Source organism: Vulpes lagopus, chromosome 14 (assembly GCF_018345385.1).
Source record: "Vulpes lagopus strain Blue_001 chromosome 14, ASM1834538v1, whole genome shotgun sequence".
Lineage (NCBI taxonomy): Eukaryota > Metazoa > Chordata > Mammalia > Carnivora > Canidae > Vulpes > Vulpes lagopus.
Genome location: NC_054837.1, coordinates 12398174 through 12417996, shown reverse-complemented (window position 1 = coordinate 12417996; position 19823 = coordinate 12398174). Strand labels below are relative to the sequence as shown.

The 19823-nt window shown below is 41.9% G+C and overlaps 2 protein-coding genes across 9 annotated transcripts in view; one reads left to right on the top strand and one right to left on the bottom strand.

The window, feature by feature from the left end:
• EIF4ENIF1 (eukaryotic translation initiation factor 4E nuclear import factor 1) overlaps nucleotides 1–17014 on the bottom strand; it is a 47762-nt gene extending 30748 nt beyond the window's left edge. For 4 of the 7 annotated variants that reach the window (XM_041729382.1, XM_041729388.1, XM_041729387.1 and 1 more), the window contains exons 1-3: nucleotides 16696–16845; nucleotides 15620–15742; nucleotides 2785–2858 (exon numbers count right to left, since the gene is read on the bottom strand). In XM_041729382.1, coding sequence (XP_041585316.1) covers nucleotides 2785–2858; nucleotides 15620–15715 — 170 coding nt within the window. In that variant the 5' untranslated portion in view covers nucleotides 15716–15742; nucleotides 16696–16845. The other 3 variants (XM_041729386.1, XM_041729383.1, XM_041729385.1) reach the window with 3 other exon arrangements.
• A 38-nt stretch (nucleotides 17015–17052) lies between these two features.
• SFI1 (SFI1 centrin binding protein) overlaps nucleotides 17053–19823 on the top strand; it is a 97584-nt gene continuing 94813 nt past the window's right edge. The window contains exon 1 of one of the 2 annotated variants that reach the window (XM_041729370.1): nucleotides 17053–17109. The gene's annotated coding sequence lies outside the window, so the exon portion shown is untranslated. Of the gene's footprint in view, nucleotides 17110–17175; nucleotides 17275–19823 lie in introns of those variants that run through there. The other variant, XM_041729369.1, reaches the window with a different exon arrangement.

The following is a 19823-nucleotide window of genomic DNA, read 5'->3' as shown; positions in this document are numbered from 1 at the left end:
AACCTCTCGTGATGCTGCACAATGGCTGTGAGCTATAGCTCCCAATCGGCCACTGAAAACACAAGGGTAAACCACACCATTCTGTACCCAACTATTCTGTGTTTTACTTTCAATACAGTATTCAGTAAGTTATAAGATATTCAACACTGTATTATAAAATAGGCTTTGTGTTAGGGTGATTTTGCCCAACAGTAGGCTAGTCTAAGTGTTCTGAGCACTTTTAAGATAGCTAGGGTAAGCTATGATGTTCAACAGGCCAGATGTATTAAATGCATTTTTGACTAAATATTTTCAACTTATGATGGGTTTACTGGAACATACCCTACCGTATGCTGAGGAAGATCTGTATTAATCCAATAATATTTTGTTGTTTTTCATACAACACCAATAGTCAAAGGTGAGTCTGTGGTTTGTGTATGAATGAAACATGAGACCACAAACCCTGGGGTGCATGGGGAGTATAGTAACCATGCCTGTCCTACATAAAGAAGATGCTCCATGAATACTGGCTAGGTTACTGAAGAAAAAAAAAACAGTTGACTGAAAATTAGTATACAGGAGGGAGAAAAAGCTCTCACTTGAAGTAGCTCCTGGAATGCTTGATGTTTTACTTTTCCAGAATTTCTATGCATAGTCTGTTTTTCTCCACAGGCAGAACAGACAGCACTCAAGAACATAAAAATGTGTGATACGGGTTCTATTTTGTTACTCCCTAATGATAAGGTGGCAGAGTGCACAGAGCAGAAGTTCTAGAGTCCGAAGATCTGAGATGGAATTCTAGTTTTGCCATCACCACCAGGGACATCCTGGACAAGTTAATAAGGTATGTCCTTGAACTCTTCTTTTGAAAGGACTTCACAACCCCCAGATCAGATCAGGCTGTGCTAAACACTATTAGAGTACTCTGTACTTGTCCTTCACAGCCTGTAATGATGAACTCTTGAGTATTTGTATCCTTCCACAGACCAATGCTCCATTAAGGCAGTATTTGATAGCATGTGACACAGTATTTGCCACAAAGCAGCAGGTACTGACTAAACATTTTTTAGGATTTTATTTATGAAAAACAGAGAGATAGAGAGAGACACAACACAGGCAGAGGGAAAAGCAGGCTCCATGCAGGAAGCCCGATGCGGGACTCGACCCTGGGGCTCTGGGACCATGCCCTGATCCAAACACAGATGCTGAACCGCTGAGCCATCCAGGCATCCCTACCGACTAAACATATCTTGAATAACTGAGTCAACCTCTCAATCTCAAACTCCTCACAATAAAGGAGATATTACCCATCTTCTGGTGTGGTTGTAAGGATTACCTGAAATTTAAGAATCAAATTTTAATTCTGAGAAGAGAAATACTGGGATGGGAAGCTCTTTCCTCTTTCTTATTTTTCATTACTATTAATAGCATGTCTCCATTTCAGAATAAAAGTGGATATGTGTACCCTAATAAATTTTATTTTATGCCAAGAAGAAATAGTTGTAACAAGAAAATTCAACTTGAGGCATAAAAAAGATGGACAGTTTTATGAAAAATAACCAAAAAACTCCCAGCTTATCTGAGACTCATGAAAAAATCCTAACCAACTGGAACAGCCATTATTCAAATACCATCTTCATCAGGGGAATGAAAGTGGTGAAGAATTGAGACTTAGCAACCTTTTGAAGAGAAGATATACAAATAAAAATAGTATGTCCTATTCAGCTAAGAAATTAAATATAATACACTTTATATGTTAAAAATTTGGGCCATATGAACCATCTACCTTGATATTTAAGAAATAACCTTAAAGTCTTAAGGTGACCATAACGAGTGCAATATAGGGTTATTGTAAAGATTTTCAGACCGTAATTTAGCTCTATTCTTCTCAAAACAAAGCCTTCTAACCTCTTATAAAGCAGCCCAAAAAAAAAAAATAAATAAATAAATAAATAAAGCAGCCCAAGATGCAAAAGAGCTAATCTGAATAGCTGAATGGGTTTTTTGGCTAGGGGTAGGGAGTGGGGTGGAGTAATGCCACAAGGCTCAGAAACCTCCTGATCAGCCAATGCAGGGCAGGCCCTTGAAGGAACCCCAAAGAACAGTGCAAATACTACTACCGCCAGCAGAGACCCCGAAGGGACTCCTCTGTTTTTGACTATGTGCCTGAAGGGACTCCTGTATTCAAGTCTTAATCCTCCTTTTTGACTATGTGCCTCTGACCAACTTCTTTTCTTTTCTTTTTTTAAGATTTTATTTTATTTTATTTATTTATTTATTTATTTATTTATTATTCATTCATTCATTCATTCATTCATTCATTAATTCATGAGAGACACAGAGAAAGAGAGAAAGGCAGAGACACAGGCAGAGGGAGAAGCAGGCTCCATGCAGGGAGCCTGACGTGGGACTCGATCCCGGGACTCCAGGATCATGCCCTGGGCTGAAGGTGGCGCTAAACCGCTGAGCCACCCAGGCTGCGCCCAGCTCATTTTCCAACTTTAGTTCCATCATCAGTTCATTGAAAGGGAATTGGTTTAGTTGTCCTTAGAGTCCCATGAAGCTCAACTTTTTGAATAGTTTAAAAGCTAATTAATAATAAAACTGATGAAGACAATGCAGTAACGTGCTACTTAGTCCACAGTTTATCTATGATGTATTTGTGCAGGAGCCCAAAGTCATTATCCCGGAAATCTCTCCACTCATCATTCCAACAAAAAGCTCCAAAACAATTCCTAAATTACCAAGTTTGGTGTAACAAGAAGTTGGACTAGAAGGAGCATACCCCTCCCCCTGCCCCCATACCTGTCATATTTTTCAGAGAGGCATGATGGTCTTTGTTTGGAATGAGGGCGTTCTTTTATATCCAAGAGCTCCTCCTACAAAGAGAAACCAAATGGTAATTTTGAAAAATATTTCTCATGCCATATATTTTCAACTTATATTTGTTGTCAGTAATGACTGGACTATCTTAAGCATGTTACACGGTTCTTATTTATTTATACTTTGACTTAGTCCAGAATTCTTGATTCTTACAAGAAGCACCTCAGGCAGAATTGGGAAATAACTTCATAGTGATCACTTTTTCTTGCTAAAACACAATTCTCCCATAAATTGCTTACCATCCAATAGCGTAGTTAGAGTCTACAACACTGAATGCTCATCGAGGTATAGAAGCTTCAGGCTTAAATAAAACCTCCAGTTAATCTTAATATTCTTAAATGCAATAAATGCCAATTTACAAGCAGATAGATTTTTAAATGTAAAGTTGCAAGAAAACAAAGCACCAAAAATATCCATTTACCTGTTTTGATTTGCCTGTTAACATTTTCTCCCATTTACTTCAGGATTTGGGCTCTCTATACCCTTTTTTTTTTCTAAAGCCACAGGAAGAGTAAATTGTGAAAAGTCATGGTCCTTTACCCCCAAAGATTTCAGTGCTTATTTCTCAAGAATGAGGGTATTCTTTCATAGTCTCTTGTCCAATTTCATGAGAGAATTAAGCTCTACAGAAAATAATTTGAGTGACTAGTTTTCCATTCTTCCAAGGATTATACTTGGCCAGTATCAGTGTAGATGCACAGAAGAGAAGCAAATCCATTACATACAACATATATCTTAGGGCATAAGGGGTTACTTTTGTAGAACCTGGTTGAGAAGGGCTACTAGTTTTATAAAATTAGTTACTAATATTACTTCTATCCTAATCTACCCCTCCAGATTCCAATTTGTCAACTGACCCAATGTCCTTTATATTGCTGTAGCCTCCAACAAAGTATCCAGTCTAGAATCAGATATTGTCATATTTCTTTGGAATATTTCTACAACTGGAATCTCTACAATTTCTTTTTTTTTTGTTTTTAAAGATTTTATTTATTTATTCATGAGAGACACAGAGAGAGAGAGGCAGAGACAGGCAGAGGGAGAAGCAGGCTCCATGCAGGGAGCCCGACGCGGGACTCGATCCCGGGTCTCCAGGATCACGCCCTGAGCTGAAGGTGGCGCCAAACCGCTAAGCCACCCGGGCTGCCCAATCTCTACAATTTCTTTCATGTTTTAGTACATTGACATTTCAAAGGATACAGCCTACTTCCCCCCCCCAAGAGAACATTATTCATTTGCAGTTTAATGTTTCCTCATGACTACACTGAGGCTAAGCATCCACGGAATACTAACCTCAGAGATGTTGAGTCCATCTCCAAGCATCACCTCTGGACATCGATGACATCCATCTAGCTTTTAGTAGTGATGCTGATTTTGACCACATGGTCAGGTTGTTCTCCAGTTTCTCTGATGTTCAGTTACTACTTTCCTACTTGCAATTAGTGTGTGATCCGTGGGGAGACTACAAATATCTGGATCTTCATCAAAATTTCCCCTGAATTTAGCACCTAATGATGGATTTTGCCCCAAACAATCCTGACTTCCCAATTCTAGGTCTCTCTCTCCACATTTACTAGTCAGCAGTTGGCATTTCACTGAGAGGGAAAACCAATGTATTTCCCTCCAATGTATTTACCTATTATTGGCATGGGCTCACAGATTCCTAGTTTTTCCAGTGGCATCTAATTCATTCATATCCTTAATTATTTGGGGGTTTAAATTGCAAGCCTCTTCAAGGTGGTTCCTGTGTCCTCTGGACATGCCCTATCATTTTTTAAAAAGCACTTCCTCACTCTGTCTTATCTTACTCATCCTAGCCCTACTGTTAGCCATTTCTTGGAGAAATTGGAGTTCCTTTAAGTGAAGAATGATATCAGAAACCAAAGTCTGGGAACTAGATATCCTCATCTGCTTCTCAGTCCTTTGAGCAGAGCTGGGAAATACATGCAATTACCCATGCATGCATATACATATACACACATATGTGTTTACACATATCAGCTCATACATGTGCATAGACACAAAAAGCCATGGCCTCCTGTTATTTACATTTCAACAATTTCATAATAAAGTATAAAAGGCAATTCCCAACTCTTTAGTGCATAAAATGCTACAACTGCTGCACATAAAAGTATGTGACTGTGGTGTCTGTTTGATACCCCCATCACAGGCCTCACAGCAGAATGCTACTCTATTCCCATATCTTAGTATAAATATAAAGGAATAGATTTACTCTTAGCCTACAGGAATCATTGCACATAAGCATGCCATGAGTTTACTGTCTTTAGACATTTGAAGGATATAAATATTTTCTCTCTGATACCAAAATGCCCTAGGACCAGATGACATTTTAGTTTCAAAACAGGCATATCAATCATCTGCATTTTTTTATCATCTGCATTTTTAAAGGATTTATGAATTATGCATTTTTAGTTGGGAAGAAATACTTAGAAAAATTTAGAAGTCTGAGATAAACAGAATTCCAAATACAAGAAAGTATCTAGAGACTGCCCAAAATTCTGAAAACAAAACAAAAAACTGTCAAATGACCTACAACCCAGAAATCACCAGTCAAGAGAGTCCAGTGAAATCTGCAGGACAGTGTCAGTGGTGCAGGGTGGAGGGAGGGTAGATGGACCAACAGTAGTTATAACGATAGTAAATATTACAATACAGAAATCCTGAGGACAGGAAGGCTTAAAACATATTCCAGTAGAAACAGGAAGGACCTTGTAATATAGGAAATATTTATACATACACTACAGGAAAAAATATTGCAAAGCAATTTTCTATTAGAAGCAACCCAAAGATTATTTCAGACGAGATCGGGCGCATTCAGGGTGGTATGGCCGTAGACCAAAGATTATTTCATATTCCCTTTTCCTTACCACCCTCAAATCCAAATATTAAATGAAGAAACCTTATTATACTATTAAACCAAGAGCAACATATTTTAACCTTAAATATGTATACTCTCAATATATAAAAGTTACTAAATAATAAGGCTTTGTTTGAATCTTTTAACTCCCAAAGATAACAGAGAGCCCAGGTGATGGGTGTCTTCTATTACTACTACACCTGTTTGCTGAATCTAACAATTTTATTTCGGAGTCAACTGGAAAAGACTAACATTTTAACATAGCCATAAAACACGGATGACCAAATGTTCTTCTATTCATGGGGATCAAAAAAAATATTTTCACAAAGGTTAACAGTCTTACAAAAAGGGAAATGGGGAGACTAAGGAGAAATGACAATTCTATTTAATGTGGAATCCCAAATGAGATCCTGGGACAGAAAAAGAACACTAGGCAAAAACTAAGGACAGGTGAATAAAATGTGAACTTTAGTTAATAACAATGTATCAACACTACCAACTGTAACATATATCATTTATTAATAGGGAAAACTCTACTATGTTCCCATGTTTTCTACAAATCTCACACTGTTCTAAAAAAATAAAATTTACTTCTATCTCATACTATATACAAAAATGAACTAGAAATATTTCAAAGACCTAGACATAAGAGTTCTAAGTATAAAACTCCTAGAAGAAAATGCAGGTGTAAAAAGTTCATGACCTCAGAATAGGCAATGTTTCTTAACTGGGACACTGAAAAAGCATAAGCAACCAAACGAAAAAAGAAATAGATATAGTGGACTTTTAAGTTTATGAACTTTTGTGCTTCAAGTGACTATCAAGAAAGTGAAAAGGCAACCCACAGAACAGGAAAAAATATTTACAAATCAGGGTCTGGTGTCTAGAATATGGAGAGAACGTGTACAACTCAATAAAAACACAGCAAACAACCCAATTTACAAACAGGTAAAAGATTTCAATAGATTTTTCTCCAAAGAAGGTACACAAAAATGGCCAGCAAGCACATCAAAGATATTCAAAATCATTAGTCATTAAGGAAATACAAGTCAAAACCACAGTGAGATGTCACTTCATGTGTACTAGGATGGCTATTAGAAAAAAGGGGGACTGGGTGGCTCAGTGGTTGAGCATCTGCCTTTGGCTCAGGGTGGAATTCTGGGATCGAGCCCCACATCAGGCTTCCTGCATGGAACCTGCTTCCCCTGCCTATGTCTCTGCCTCTCTCTCTCTGTCTCTCATGAATAAAAATCTTTAAAGTAAAAAATAAAAAAAAAATTAAAAAAGGGGAAAATAACAAATATGGACAAGGATGTAGAGAAAACCGGAACCCTTGTGCATTGTTAATGGGAATGTAAAACAGTATAGCTCCTGTGGAAAAACGGGCAATTTCTCAAAAAGTTAAGCACAGTTTACTCTATTACCCAGCAATTCCATTCCTAGGTATACATCAAAAGGAACTGAAAAAATTAAGTCCACACAAATGCTCATAGCAGCACTATTCACAATAGCAAAAAAAAAAAAAAAAAAAAAAAGAACCCTGTATGCCCATCAACTGATCAACAAAATGTGATAAACCCATACAACAGATTATTTGGCAACAAAAAGGAATAAAGTACTGATATATGCTATAATGCACATCTTGAAAACATGATGTTAAGTGAAAGAAGCCAGACAAAAAAGGCCATGTACACTACGATTCTAAACGCAAAGTTTGGAAAAGGTAAATCCCTGGAGTCCTCCTGCCAGGGGCTGGGGAAAGGGGATAACAGGAATGACTACTAATGGGTACAGAGTTTGAGGTGATGAAAATATTCTAGAATTAGAGAATAGTAATGGTTGTATAACTTCGTAAATTTACTGACCACCACTGAATGGTACACTCTTAAAGGGGCGAATTTTATATGAACTATATCTTAATAAAAATTATTTTAAAAAAAAATTATTTTTTGGGGATCCCTGGGTGGCTCAGCGGTTTGGTGCCTGCCTTTGGCCCAGGGTGCGATCCTGGAGTCCCGGGATCGAGTCCCACGTTAGGCTCCCGGCATGGAGCCTGCTTCTCCTTCTGCCTGTGTCTCTGCCTCTCTCTCTCTCCCTCTCTCTCTCTCTCTCTCTGTGTCTATCATAAATAAATAAATCTTAAAAAAAATTTTTTTTGTTGTAATAATTATTTTTAAGTAAACTATAAGGTATTGTTACCAGAGGTTAGTATTTTATTTAATTTTTCTTACAGACTTACTGCTCTAATCATAGATTGGTGAATGCTAACAACCCTCAGACAGGGGTTGCTCAGTTGGTAAAAATGTTTTTATTTTTTTTACCCTCCCATATTATTCCTGTTTTATTTGTTGACTTTATATGCTTGGCATATAGTAGATATGAATAAACATCCCAGCAATTGATTGTACAACAGGCCTATAAAAGCACAGGGTAGAGGAGGTACCCAGTTGTACACACTGGCATTAACCATGCCAGCAGCACAAATGGTGCTGCCAAAGAAGTGCTAATGGCTGAAACAGCCCACCTGTTTGTAGAGGATAAAGAGCCATTTTCTTTGCTAACACACTGACAACTGGGAAAACAATAGTTCTTGAATAGTAAAAGCTGCTGGGAATAACTTTATTTTTATTTTTTATTTTTTTTAAAGATTTTATTTATTTATTCATGAGAGACAGAGAGAGAGGTAGAGACACAGGCAGGGGGAGAAGCAGGCTCCATGCAGGGAGCCTGACTTGGGACTCGATCCCAGGACCCCAGGATCATGCCCTGGGCCGAAGGCAGGCTCTAAACCACTGAGCCACCCAGGGATCCCTGGGAATAACTTTAAACATCTAGGTAAAACTATACTTACTGTTCTTGAAAGCAGAGCTTCTTAAACCAATTTCATGGCCTCAACGAAACCATATGCAAAAAACTTGTGCATTTCTGCAGTGAGTATTCATACCTTCAAGAAATCTCCAATGGACCCCAAAGAGGGTAAGAAGCAGGGTTTTAAATGTATGTTTCTGAAATGTGGCCCAAAGTCGACTTGGACATTTAGGGACAATGAGAGGCCCTCTTCATGGGGTTTAGAGAGTTAAATCTGTTACCTTTCATCAATATCTGAAATTGCATAAGATGATATCCCAGGCTAAGAAGCTTCCCCACATAAGTGGGGAATAGAGAAACTACGCGCTAATACAAAAATTGCTCTTTTCATAGCTATTGAAACATTTCCTGTTGCCAGGCTCTGTATCTAGCATATGCAGATTACTCTTGGCCCCAGCCTCATGGCTCTCCAGTCTCTCAAGAGAAGTGTTCCTGAACTTGCCATCATATCAAGAGCACTTAAAAGCAAGCAATATGGGATCCCTGGGTGGCGCAGTGGTTTGGCGCCTGCCTTTGGCCCAGGGCGCGATCCTGGAGACCCGGGATCGAATCCCACATCAGGCTCCCGGTGCATGGAGCCTGCTTCTCCCTCTGCCTGTGTCTCTGCCTCTCTCTCTATCTCTGTCTGTGACTATCATAAATAAATTTAAAAAATTAAAAAAAAAAAAATTTAAAAAGCAAGCAATATTCCTGAAAAAGCACCCCTTTGGGATATTTTCAAAGAAAACCTTCAACTTTGGCTAAAGGCAAAATACATGGAACATGCCCACTGAGCTGGGAATGCTCCTTCCCTATGAATAGTCCAGAAGGGAATTGATTACCCTTGTGTAGAGTTTTAAGAACCCACAGGAACTTACTAATTATAAAAAAAAATTCACTACAATCACCATCTTGACAAGATAAGAGTTAATATCTGAAACCTTATTTTTTGCACAGGTTTTAAAACCTGACTAGGTAAGAATAAGCTACTAATTGCCCAAGAGCAACACAGCCAAAAAAAGTATAAACATTTTCTTAGTTTTAGCAGCCTTCCTTAAAAGAAAATTTGTCGAGGCTCCCAAAACAATCTATTTGGGACCTACTAATATGTACACCCACTTTTAGTGATTAGTATTAAAGTAGAAAGGAAATGAATCTGACTATAAGCCCAAAACAACAGTGGTTAAAATCCACATCCAGTTTCCTGTTGCAGAAATTCCATGGAGAAGCAGCTATGCATTCTGATGACATTCTGACACTAGAAAAGAATTTCACATGAGTCATTCACATAAGATGAAAGGGAAATATTCTTTACCTTTGTAAGTTGAATTCAATTCATAAGAGTAAAAAGCTCAACTTTTAAAAAATTCACAGATGTTTTGTAAACAACCCAAAGTTTTATTTCATTGTTAATAGTCAAAGCACTCTAGGAATGACCTAGTACCTTACCTGTGTGTGTGTGTGCGCGTGCGCCTGAATCTTCCTAAAGAAGGCAAATGTCCCTCGAGCAGTGTTTGGGTTGGGTCATCTGCCTTTGACCTCCTATCCCAGTCCCCACCCTCCACACACCCAGTAGCATTGGGGTTGGTCATCAAGCTCTTAGATGGTTGCTGACTGACCAGATATTCATTCTGCTGAGTCAGACGACTTTTCTGAAAGGATTAGAAAGCTGTTAAAAATAGATCACAACAGGGTAATGGTACCCTCAGATGATAGCCAATGCAATGGCGAACTAACAACATAGAGAGTACATGGGATACATTATACCATCCCCCATTAATGTTTGTTGCTATGGGCACCATTTAGAACAGCTCTTATAGGGAGATCAGGATTTGAACGATCCTGCAGAACTGTTAAGCAGAATTTCACACCTGGATTCATCTAAGCATGAATCGGTGGCTGATTTGATGCAAAGACTTTCTTCTATTAAAAGATCTGAAACTAAGGAAATGGAAACAGGGGGAAAAAAAAGTGTTTTCTCTGTTGATCTGGCCAACACAATAAAAATAAACTTTGGCTTTTAAATGTGTTTATACAACTGATAAAAACAATATAAAATGTTAAGTAGGTAAACACTAGAAGGAAATTTAGAAAAACCATTTTCAGGGTAGTGGCATTATATATTCAATAGGGCTTTCTAGTTTCATATTATTATTTTTTTAAAGATTTATTTATTTATTTGATTTATTTATTTATTTACGAGAGACATGAGAGAGAGGCAGAGACACAGGCAGAGGGAAAAGCAGTCTCCTTGCAGGGAGCCTGACGTGGGACTCAATCCTGGATCCTGGGATCAGGCCCTGAGCCGAAGGCAGACGTTCAACCACTAGGCCACTCGGGTGTCCCACTAGTTTCATATTAAAATCTAAATGGTTACTGTGACATTTAAAAAATAAATATCTTGATCTAAAGTTGGTATCTAAAGAAGGCTGTATCCTTTCTACATCATAAACAGTTTTCAGCACTTATTGTATGCCAGCTACTTTTCTAAGCACTTGATGTGCATTTTCTCATTTATTCCCCACAAAAATTCTATGAGGTTGGGATGCCTGGGTGGCTCAATTGGTTAAGCGTCTACCTTCAGCTCAGGTCATGATCTCTGGGTCCTGAAATCAGGCTTCTTGCTCAGCAGGGAGTCTGCTTCTCTCTCTCTCTCCTTCCTACTGCTTGTTCTCACTCAAATAAGACCTTTATTTTATTTTATTTTATTTTTTTCAAATAAGACCTTTAAATAAGAGAAAATCCTATGAAGTAGATACTACTCCACCCACATTCTACAGAGGAAAAAGATGAGAATCAGAGAAGCTAAGTATATGGCTGAAGGCCACACAGAGTAAGTGGTAAAGTAGGGGATCCTAAACCAGGCAGTAGTGGGTCTCCATGCCCCTTATCCTCTCCTCTTCACTACTCCTCTTGAGAGGACAAGGGAAGGTGTCCTGCACCTGTCACTCAGGGTTGGGTTTGTCCTTGTCCAGTGGGACTACTGGGAATCCTGAATCAAACTGCCACATGCTTGGGCAGGCTGTCCTTATGCCAGCCTCCATTCATAGCACCCTTTCCTGAATCAACGGTCCTACCCACAAATTTCTATGTTAAAGGTTCTAGTTGTAAAATGACCGATTCCTTATCTAGCTAGAAGTTCCCACAATGAGCAAGTAGGAGAGGATACTCATGGGGGCAATAGCCCTGGATCCCAACTTTTCAAGATGACTTGAAATTGAAGCAGGTAGGAAACAGCAATTAGAAGACACTATCTATGGTATTGCCAGCCAACCCCCCTCTAATAACTTCCAGTTAGCTAGGTGTTCTGAACAGCTAAAACATCATACTGTATAATGATTTTTCTTACCATGATTCTCCCTTCCCAATATGCATCTTTATGTTAACTTAAGAAGTTTGTAGCAAAATAGGTTACTGAAATGCCACCTGTTAGAGGTTACCTCTCAACTCAATTTTTGAAAAATAAGTTACCAAATGAGATCTCTGTATACTTAAATCTGACTATCTGACTACTGACTTCAATCTAGGATTTAAATTCTACTTCCTCTTTTCTCAGAGGCTGCCTGCAACTGATTCTTTCCAAGAAGGCTAGAATTACTTAAATCCATCCACTTCAGGTGCTTGTCTATTTTTTTAATGGTTGTAAAGCAAAGACATAACCATGGCTGTATCACTGTAACTAACTGCCCATCTGCTACAGATCAGGGTGGACTCCTCTGAAGATCCCTACAGACACTGATGACTAAAATGGTGCCAATTTATAACTAGTCAAGGCAATGAAAAGCACACATGAAATTAAACTCAGATAATCCAATGCCAACTTTTTAGCTGGTAGATCTAACATGTATGATTAACACTGGTCAGCATCAAACTGAATGTTATGAGTGTCTCCTTTTATACCCTGTTCAACTGGCAGGTAATAACATTGAATAAGGAATTAGTGGCAAGATACAGGAGCAATGGAGGAACAGCACCAAGAATGTATACTCTAAGAGCAGTCTGTCCATTCAAAGAAGAATGTGGATCTGAATAGAGGAACAGCCCAAAGCATTTCTACTCTGTATCTGAAGCAGAAGATGGTATCATTAACAGTAGGTACTACACCTTAAGAATAGGTATAACAAGGACCTCTGATGAAGGTAAGTTAATGGGTCCCAAAGTTTTCCCATTAATAAGCATGACCATCTCATCTTGCTTTCTAAACCAATGGCTCTCAAATCTGAATTAGAGTCAGAATTCCCTGAAAGATTTAATACATGTGGATGGCTGGGCTCTACCTCTAGAGTCTGATCTAATACCACTGAAATGGGGCCTGAGATTTAATATTTCTAACAGGGTACCAGGTGGTGCTAAATGCTAGTTTAGGGACCATTCTTTGAGAACCACTGTCTAAAGACTTTTTTTTTTTTTTTTTTTAAGATTTATTTATTTATTCATGAGAGACAGAGAGAAAGAGGCACAAAGGCAGAGGGAGAAAGCAGGCTCCATGCAGTCCCCGACATGGGACTCAATCCCAGGTCTCCAGGATCACACCCTGGGCCAAAGCAGCGCTAAACCACTGAGCCACCCAGGCTGCCCAAGACATTTTTAATCCATGATTTTTAGGTGAGATCTCACTCTGTAGCCTCCATAAGTCCTTCAACGTAATCCACTTTATAATGGCACATTTAAGTACCACCAAAACAGTTTTTGGTCTTAGGAATCTGGCCTGGCAAAATGGGCCTGAGTGGGCTTATAAATTAAGGGCTCAAGACTCTCAGGATAACAGGTGCATATGATAAATCCACTTATAACCATCCCAATTAACCAGCACTGAGGCCTAGGGGTAGGCCTGAAAATATCTAACATGACTAACTTTACTTCCTGAGACATTCATAGAAACACAATGGACACCAACTGAACCCCAAGGAGTAATTATGCATCTGAGTTGCTTGACAACATCAAGATCATATGTTGTTCTGCAAGGAAGACTAAAGCCTTGCTACTCAAAGTATGGTCAGAGGACCAGCAGTATGGGCACCACCTGGGAGCAGGCTAAAAAGCTGGATTTTGAAGCCCACTCATGACCTAACAACCAAAATTCACACTTTACAAGGGTTCATAGGTGATCCCCAGACATATCAATGTTTAGGAAGAATGCTGGACTAAAGAATGTCAGAACACACATGAGACTGTGATATGTAACCCTGAAAAGCACTAGGCCAAACTTCTGAACTCCTCCACCCTTGTGGAAAAAACCCCTAGAATTCTGAACAGACCATTAATGTCATCTCATAAATCAAATGAATGCTAAACTAAGAAAGGTCAAAGGTTAAGGAGCCCTCTCATCTGGTGAATATGTTTTTTGATCTTGTAGTAAACATCCTACGTTTGCAAGTTTTCACAAAACACATCGGTATATATAAAAATTACTGAGGACAATTTCCTTCTCTTGCTTCTAAACTTTCTAGCCCATGAACTTGAAGTGGCAGAAACATTACTAAATGCTTTATTTATTCTAATAGTTTGATCTCAAACTGGAGATAAGAAGTAGGATGGCTGAAGTATAATTCTAGTTGTGCAATACCTGACCATTTATTACAATTCTCAGAACACAGAATGGCTTCAAGCTTTCTTCAAAGAGAAAGGCTTAGTTTGCCTCAAGTTACCACGTTACTAGAGCGTGAGAAACACATATATAAGAAAAAAAGCACCACCCAAAACACTGCCTAAACATGATCCTAAACACTGCCATTAACTAAATCTTCTCTAATGGAGTGGACAGTAAATGAATTTCCAACTAAATTTGGTAGAGAAGACTATTAGATCTAAGCTCCACTGTCAACCTAAAAATTGCTTTTCTTAATCATTTCTTTGAAGCACATTTATCTGAGTATGACAAAATGCTGAGAATGGACTATCAAATGGGCAATGTTGAGCTTCTTAATCTTTACTGTAGACACACATAAGTTCTAGCCTAGGAGACACCAATATCTTCCCCCAAAATGACGTAAGCCTAAATACGGATATAAAGAGGACATATACATGCTACCCTCTGATCGGTGTGAAAGCAACACGAAAGCCTCTCTGTGTGGACTCTACAAGTAGAATACTAGGAACAACTTTAATTCAAAAAGTGCTAGGAGAGTTGAAATCATAAAAGTTGATGAGAGCAGTTCAAATTAGTTCCCCTTCATTTAATAAGCTTTTCTCCATTCAGAATTCACCTGTCAACATTTTAGGTAATGAAGTTGTGAAACATATTCAAGCACTCTCAGGTTTGAGGAAAAACTACATTTGGAAAGGCCAAATCTGAATAAATACAATGCTATCGTTTTTTTAATGCTAAAAATGAATACTCCTCTGACAGCACTGGATACTTTACCAAGTAGGTACGAGCAGTGGCACTAGTACACAAACAAAACCTGACTTCAAACTTTACCCAGTCACTATTCTAGGAAATCAAGGACAATAACCACATCAGAACCCTTGAATGGGTCCATACTTAGGAAACAGAGATATGGGACCAACTAGAACATGACTCTTCTCATTAACAGTCCCAAGCACATTTTGGTACTCTGCCTATCATTTCAGGGAATAAGAAATGAACTCACACCTCACTGAGTCCTGTCAACCCCTTCAGAAACATTCAGGCACCAACAAGATACTGAAGCAATAGCTTCTGTAAATAGAAGACCTTGAATTATCTGCATGCCAAAACTGAAAATCTTATTCTATAGCATATAAGTCAGTAACATACACAGGTGCTAAAGAACATGTGTGTCAACATATGCCGATCCACAAATTCAAATGCCATCTGAGCCAATATTCCCTTCACCCAAAAGCTAATTAGAAGCAAATTCTAGTTTAAACTGCATATTCACACTTGCAGAAAAAGAAATTCAAAGCAATGCTTTACTAGATCTAGTTAATATTTAGTCTATATAGTCAGGATGAGACTCCCACTCTAGATAATACTAATGAAATGCCTACACAATGTTACTAACCTCCCCACCTATAAAGAAACACTATTCCGTTAGTAACAAAACTTACTTTTGTATAGCGATGGGGGGATTTGGAGGCTGGTTGCTTCTTCAGGTCAAGGAAAGCATCTCCGTTTTCTGTTTCACCAACACTTCTCCTATCCATGGTTCCTTGGTCTACAATTCTTTGCACCTGGGAGATAAATCAGCGAAACTGTCATGGAGAACAATACGTTTTCAGAAGTCTTGACCGTTTAATACACTGACTCTCTTCTCTCTTAAAAGGACTATTTTTAAAAACAAAAACAAAGCCTCACTCAACAAAACCAGAACCCATTTGGAAATAGAACGACTGGTACTTAGCTGGGGTGCTCTAAGCATTAAAGGGGTAAGGAAGGCGTAAGTGGAAGATACTCGAATCAGGGTACAGCTTTTAAGCAGATTTAAGACAAAAAGAAACCAAAATTAGCCACTGCCACTTATGAGGACGTTCAGACAGTAGTGGGGAAGTTTCCTGAGTGGGGGCAGGTAGGAGACCGGCTGGGGTTGGGGATCCGGGAAGTCGGACTGTGGTAAAGTGCCTGTCACTTGCCAATGGACGGCGCCAGCTGCCCCTTGTTATCCAGGGGCCAGGGAGTGGGGCTGCGGCCCGAGCGCCCCTCACCCAGCCGGCGGCACCTGTGGCCATGTCAGGGGCGCCCGTGGCAAAGAAGGGGCGAGCTCCGGATCCAGCTCTGAAACTCGGCTTTCCCGGGCCGCGACCCCAACCACCGGCCTCTCGCGCAGGCCCCGGCCCAGCGGCCTCCTTCGGAAGAAGGGCGGGGACTGTACTCACGGAGGCGAGGCGGGCCGGAGGGAGCGGGGAGGCCGAATCCCCCGGCCCGGCCGCTGCGAGCTGGAGCCGGCGCAGGCCCGCCGCCGTCCGCCCCGGCCCGGCCCGGCGGCTCGGGCCCCGCCAGCCCCGCCAGCCCCGGCCCGCCTGCTGCCCGCCGGCCGCCCCGCCGGCCTCGCGCCCCTGCCCGCCCCCCGCGCGCGCCCCGGCGCTCGCGCTCACGCACGCGACCCCGGGAGCAGCGCGCCCGCGCCCCTGCCCTCCCTGTGCCCTGGGCGCGCGGCGCCCGGCTCCCGCCGCCGCCGGGCCCTTACTCGGTGCCTCCGCCGCCCGGCGGCCCTTCAGCTCGGCCGCCGCTCCCCTCCTCGCCGCCCGCGCCGGTCCGAGGGCTGCTCCGCGCGGCCTTCGCTCTCGCCCCCCCACCCGCTCGGACTGTCTCTCTTCAGCCGCCGTAACCGCGGCCCAGCCCTCCGCTCCTCCTCCGAGGCCCCCTCCCCCTTAATAACTCCCTCCACGCACCCGGGCCCCAGCGCCGCTTTCGCCGCTGCGCGCCCGGATGTGAGGTGGCCGCCGCGGTGCCGGGCGGAAAAGACAGACATCGCGGCGCTCTCCCCAGGCGCCGGCCCCAGCGCGCGCCCGGCGGCGGGGAGGCGGAGGCGCGCGGAGGCGGGGACGAGATGGCGGCGGCGGGGAGCGGGCTGGCGCGGCGGCGGCGGAAGCCCTTCCCGGTGCGCACAGGCGGTCGTCCCGGGCAGCCCCGGGGAGGACGCTGCGTTCCCACGCGCGCTTCGAGGCGGGGCGGAACGGGGCGGAACGGGGCGGGCGGTGCTCGCAGCCCGCGGCCCGCGGCCCGCGCCCGGCGGTTCTGTCAGGAAGGCGGTGGCTTCTGCGAGGTGGGCTGGGGTCCGCGGCCGGGTGCGACTGGGGAGCGCGTCGGCTGCCGAGTTCGCCCGGTTCGCGACGGCGGGGAGCCCTGGGGCTTCGGCGGTGGCGGTCTGCGGCGAACCTGGGGCGTCTTTTGAGCCTGGCATTTGTGGGCTCGAGTCTCGGGTTGTTCGTTAGCAGTGTAATGTTTGGGCAAAGCCCTGACTTTTTCGGGTTTTCTCTCTCCTCCTTTCTAAAACGGCCCCTCCCTGTAAGTTTATGGGGTTGCGTATTGTCGCATTGACAAATTTGCCACGATTGCTTTTGAATGAACGGAAGGCGTCTGACAGGTGTGGGACGGCTTCCCCGCCCACAACGCGATTCTTTCCGTAACCTGCGCGGGAAGGGGAAGTGCGAGTGTGTTCGGGTGGAACTGAGCCGGCGAACGTCAAGCGCATAGTACGCAGTGGCGAGACCGGCGGACGGGAGCAGAGCAGTAATAGCAAACATAATTTCCCTGCTCTGAGAAATGAGAGTAAATGCCGTGCCGAGGAGGAGTGATCCGTAAAGATTTGACGGAGACCCCACGTGAGCCCGGTCTGCAGGAACATCCCCAGTCCTGGTTTTTGGCCGATGCGACCGCCCGGGGTTAGTGTGAAACGATACCTAGGCGGAGAGGGAAACGTAAATTTTCTCACCAAGGGGTAGTGAAGTCTACATTTCTCTGAAGGGTTCTACTGTCTTTGAGCTTCACATGTAAAATCAGGGGATTGGGCATTGAGTGATCGCTAAGTTCCCTTAGGAGTCTTGGCAACCGAGAAAATTACGAAAACATTTTCCTTCTATAATATTGAATAAAAGGTGTTCCCCCCCCCTTTTTTTTTTTTGAATAAACTGTGTTTCTTACCTATTTTTGCAGGCAAGAGGCAGAGGGAAACGTTTGCAATGTGGGCCCGAGTTTGCATCCCAGCTCCACCACGCTCTACAGGCTGGGGGAGAATTAGGCCATTTCTTTCTTTGTCCTTAGCCTTGGTTTTCTAATCAGTAAAGTTGGAAAGATAACCCACTCACAGGGGCTGTTGTCAAGATTACAAAGGATAAGGTGGGTAAAAAGCCTTATACAACATCCATAAAGCTTCTGGGTGGTTTTTTTAAAGCCTGTTCAGAGACATGTTGTAGGTAATGAAACAGCGCTTGTCTGAATTTAGAAATCAAGCTGCTTTTGGAATCCAGGTTCTTCCTGAGGCTGTCGAAATAGTATAATCCTTTTGCTATTAGGAATAATGAAGAAGGCCCCTTCTTTGAAGCTCTTAAACCCTGGTTCCACCCCTTGGTGTGAAACCTGAGCCAGTCATACCATCTTTCTGGACCTGTTTATTCCTCTGTCAAATAGGGATAGCAGTACCTACTTTTCAGGCTTGTCGTGGGAATTTGAGATGAGATAATATTAAAAACACTGTTCTAGTCATTTATTGCTGTGTAATAAACCCCGTCAAAACTCAGTAGCTTAACTCAATATTTTGCTCTCAAACCTGCAGTTTAGGCCACTTCTAGCTGGGACACCGGGTCTCTGCTCCATTCAGATGGGTGGAAAGTTTGGGGCTAGGATCATTTAATGGCTCACATGTTTGGTGCTTGATAGTGGCTTTTGGCTGGAACATTTATATATGCCCTTTCTCTGTGGCCTGAGCTTTTCTCACAACATGGTGGCAGGATTCTAAGTGTGGCCAGTTGCTGAACTCTCTTCTAACCTAGCCTCAGAATCACTCTGTACTGCCACATGCCATATTCTATTAGAAGTTACTATGGGGAAGGGACAGACTGCTTTTATGTGGGAGAAGGGTCAAATAATTTGTAAGCATATTTTTAAATTACCACAAATACACTTAAAATCTGTTCAAGGCATTGTAGCTGGCATGATAGAGGCCTGGCCTGGAGCTAATTTCCTGGACCCTTTGGTCTTTCCTCGTTGGGATACACACTCTTCCACCAAGCTCTCCTTTAGTATCTTGTAGAACCCTGGTCTCAACTCACTTCTGTCTCAGAGACTCCATTTATTCTTATGAAAGGAGTTGCAAATTAGTACCTGGGAATAAAGGTAATAATTTACTAAAAAAAAAAAAAAAGGTAATAATTTACTAATGAAGAGCATCTATGAATGTCTTTCACCCGTGTCATGCAAAACCTAGATGCTTGCAAATCCTTGTTTCCTTGTAGCTTGTTTTCGGTAGGAATGACTGTAGTTCTAAATGCCCCTTTTTTGCAATTAATAGTGAATTTTCAAATATCCGTATGAGGAGCCTCTTTGAGAGAATAAGAAATTATTTACTCTTATTCTTTACTAAAGATAAGATTTTAGTTTAGGTTCAATTGTTGGTTCAAAGTTTGGCATAAAGGAACTCCAAAGTTGAGTCAGTTGGGGAAAGCAGCAGTTCAAGAGCAGTAGAGAAGCAAATGAAAGTATTGAAATCCTAGTAATTTTGAGAGCAGCCTCATCTCAGAATGTTGGGATTATACCTCAACTAGCTGGTGCCTCTCTAAATGGGCTTTTTTTTTTTTTTTCTGTTCAGTTTTTCTT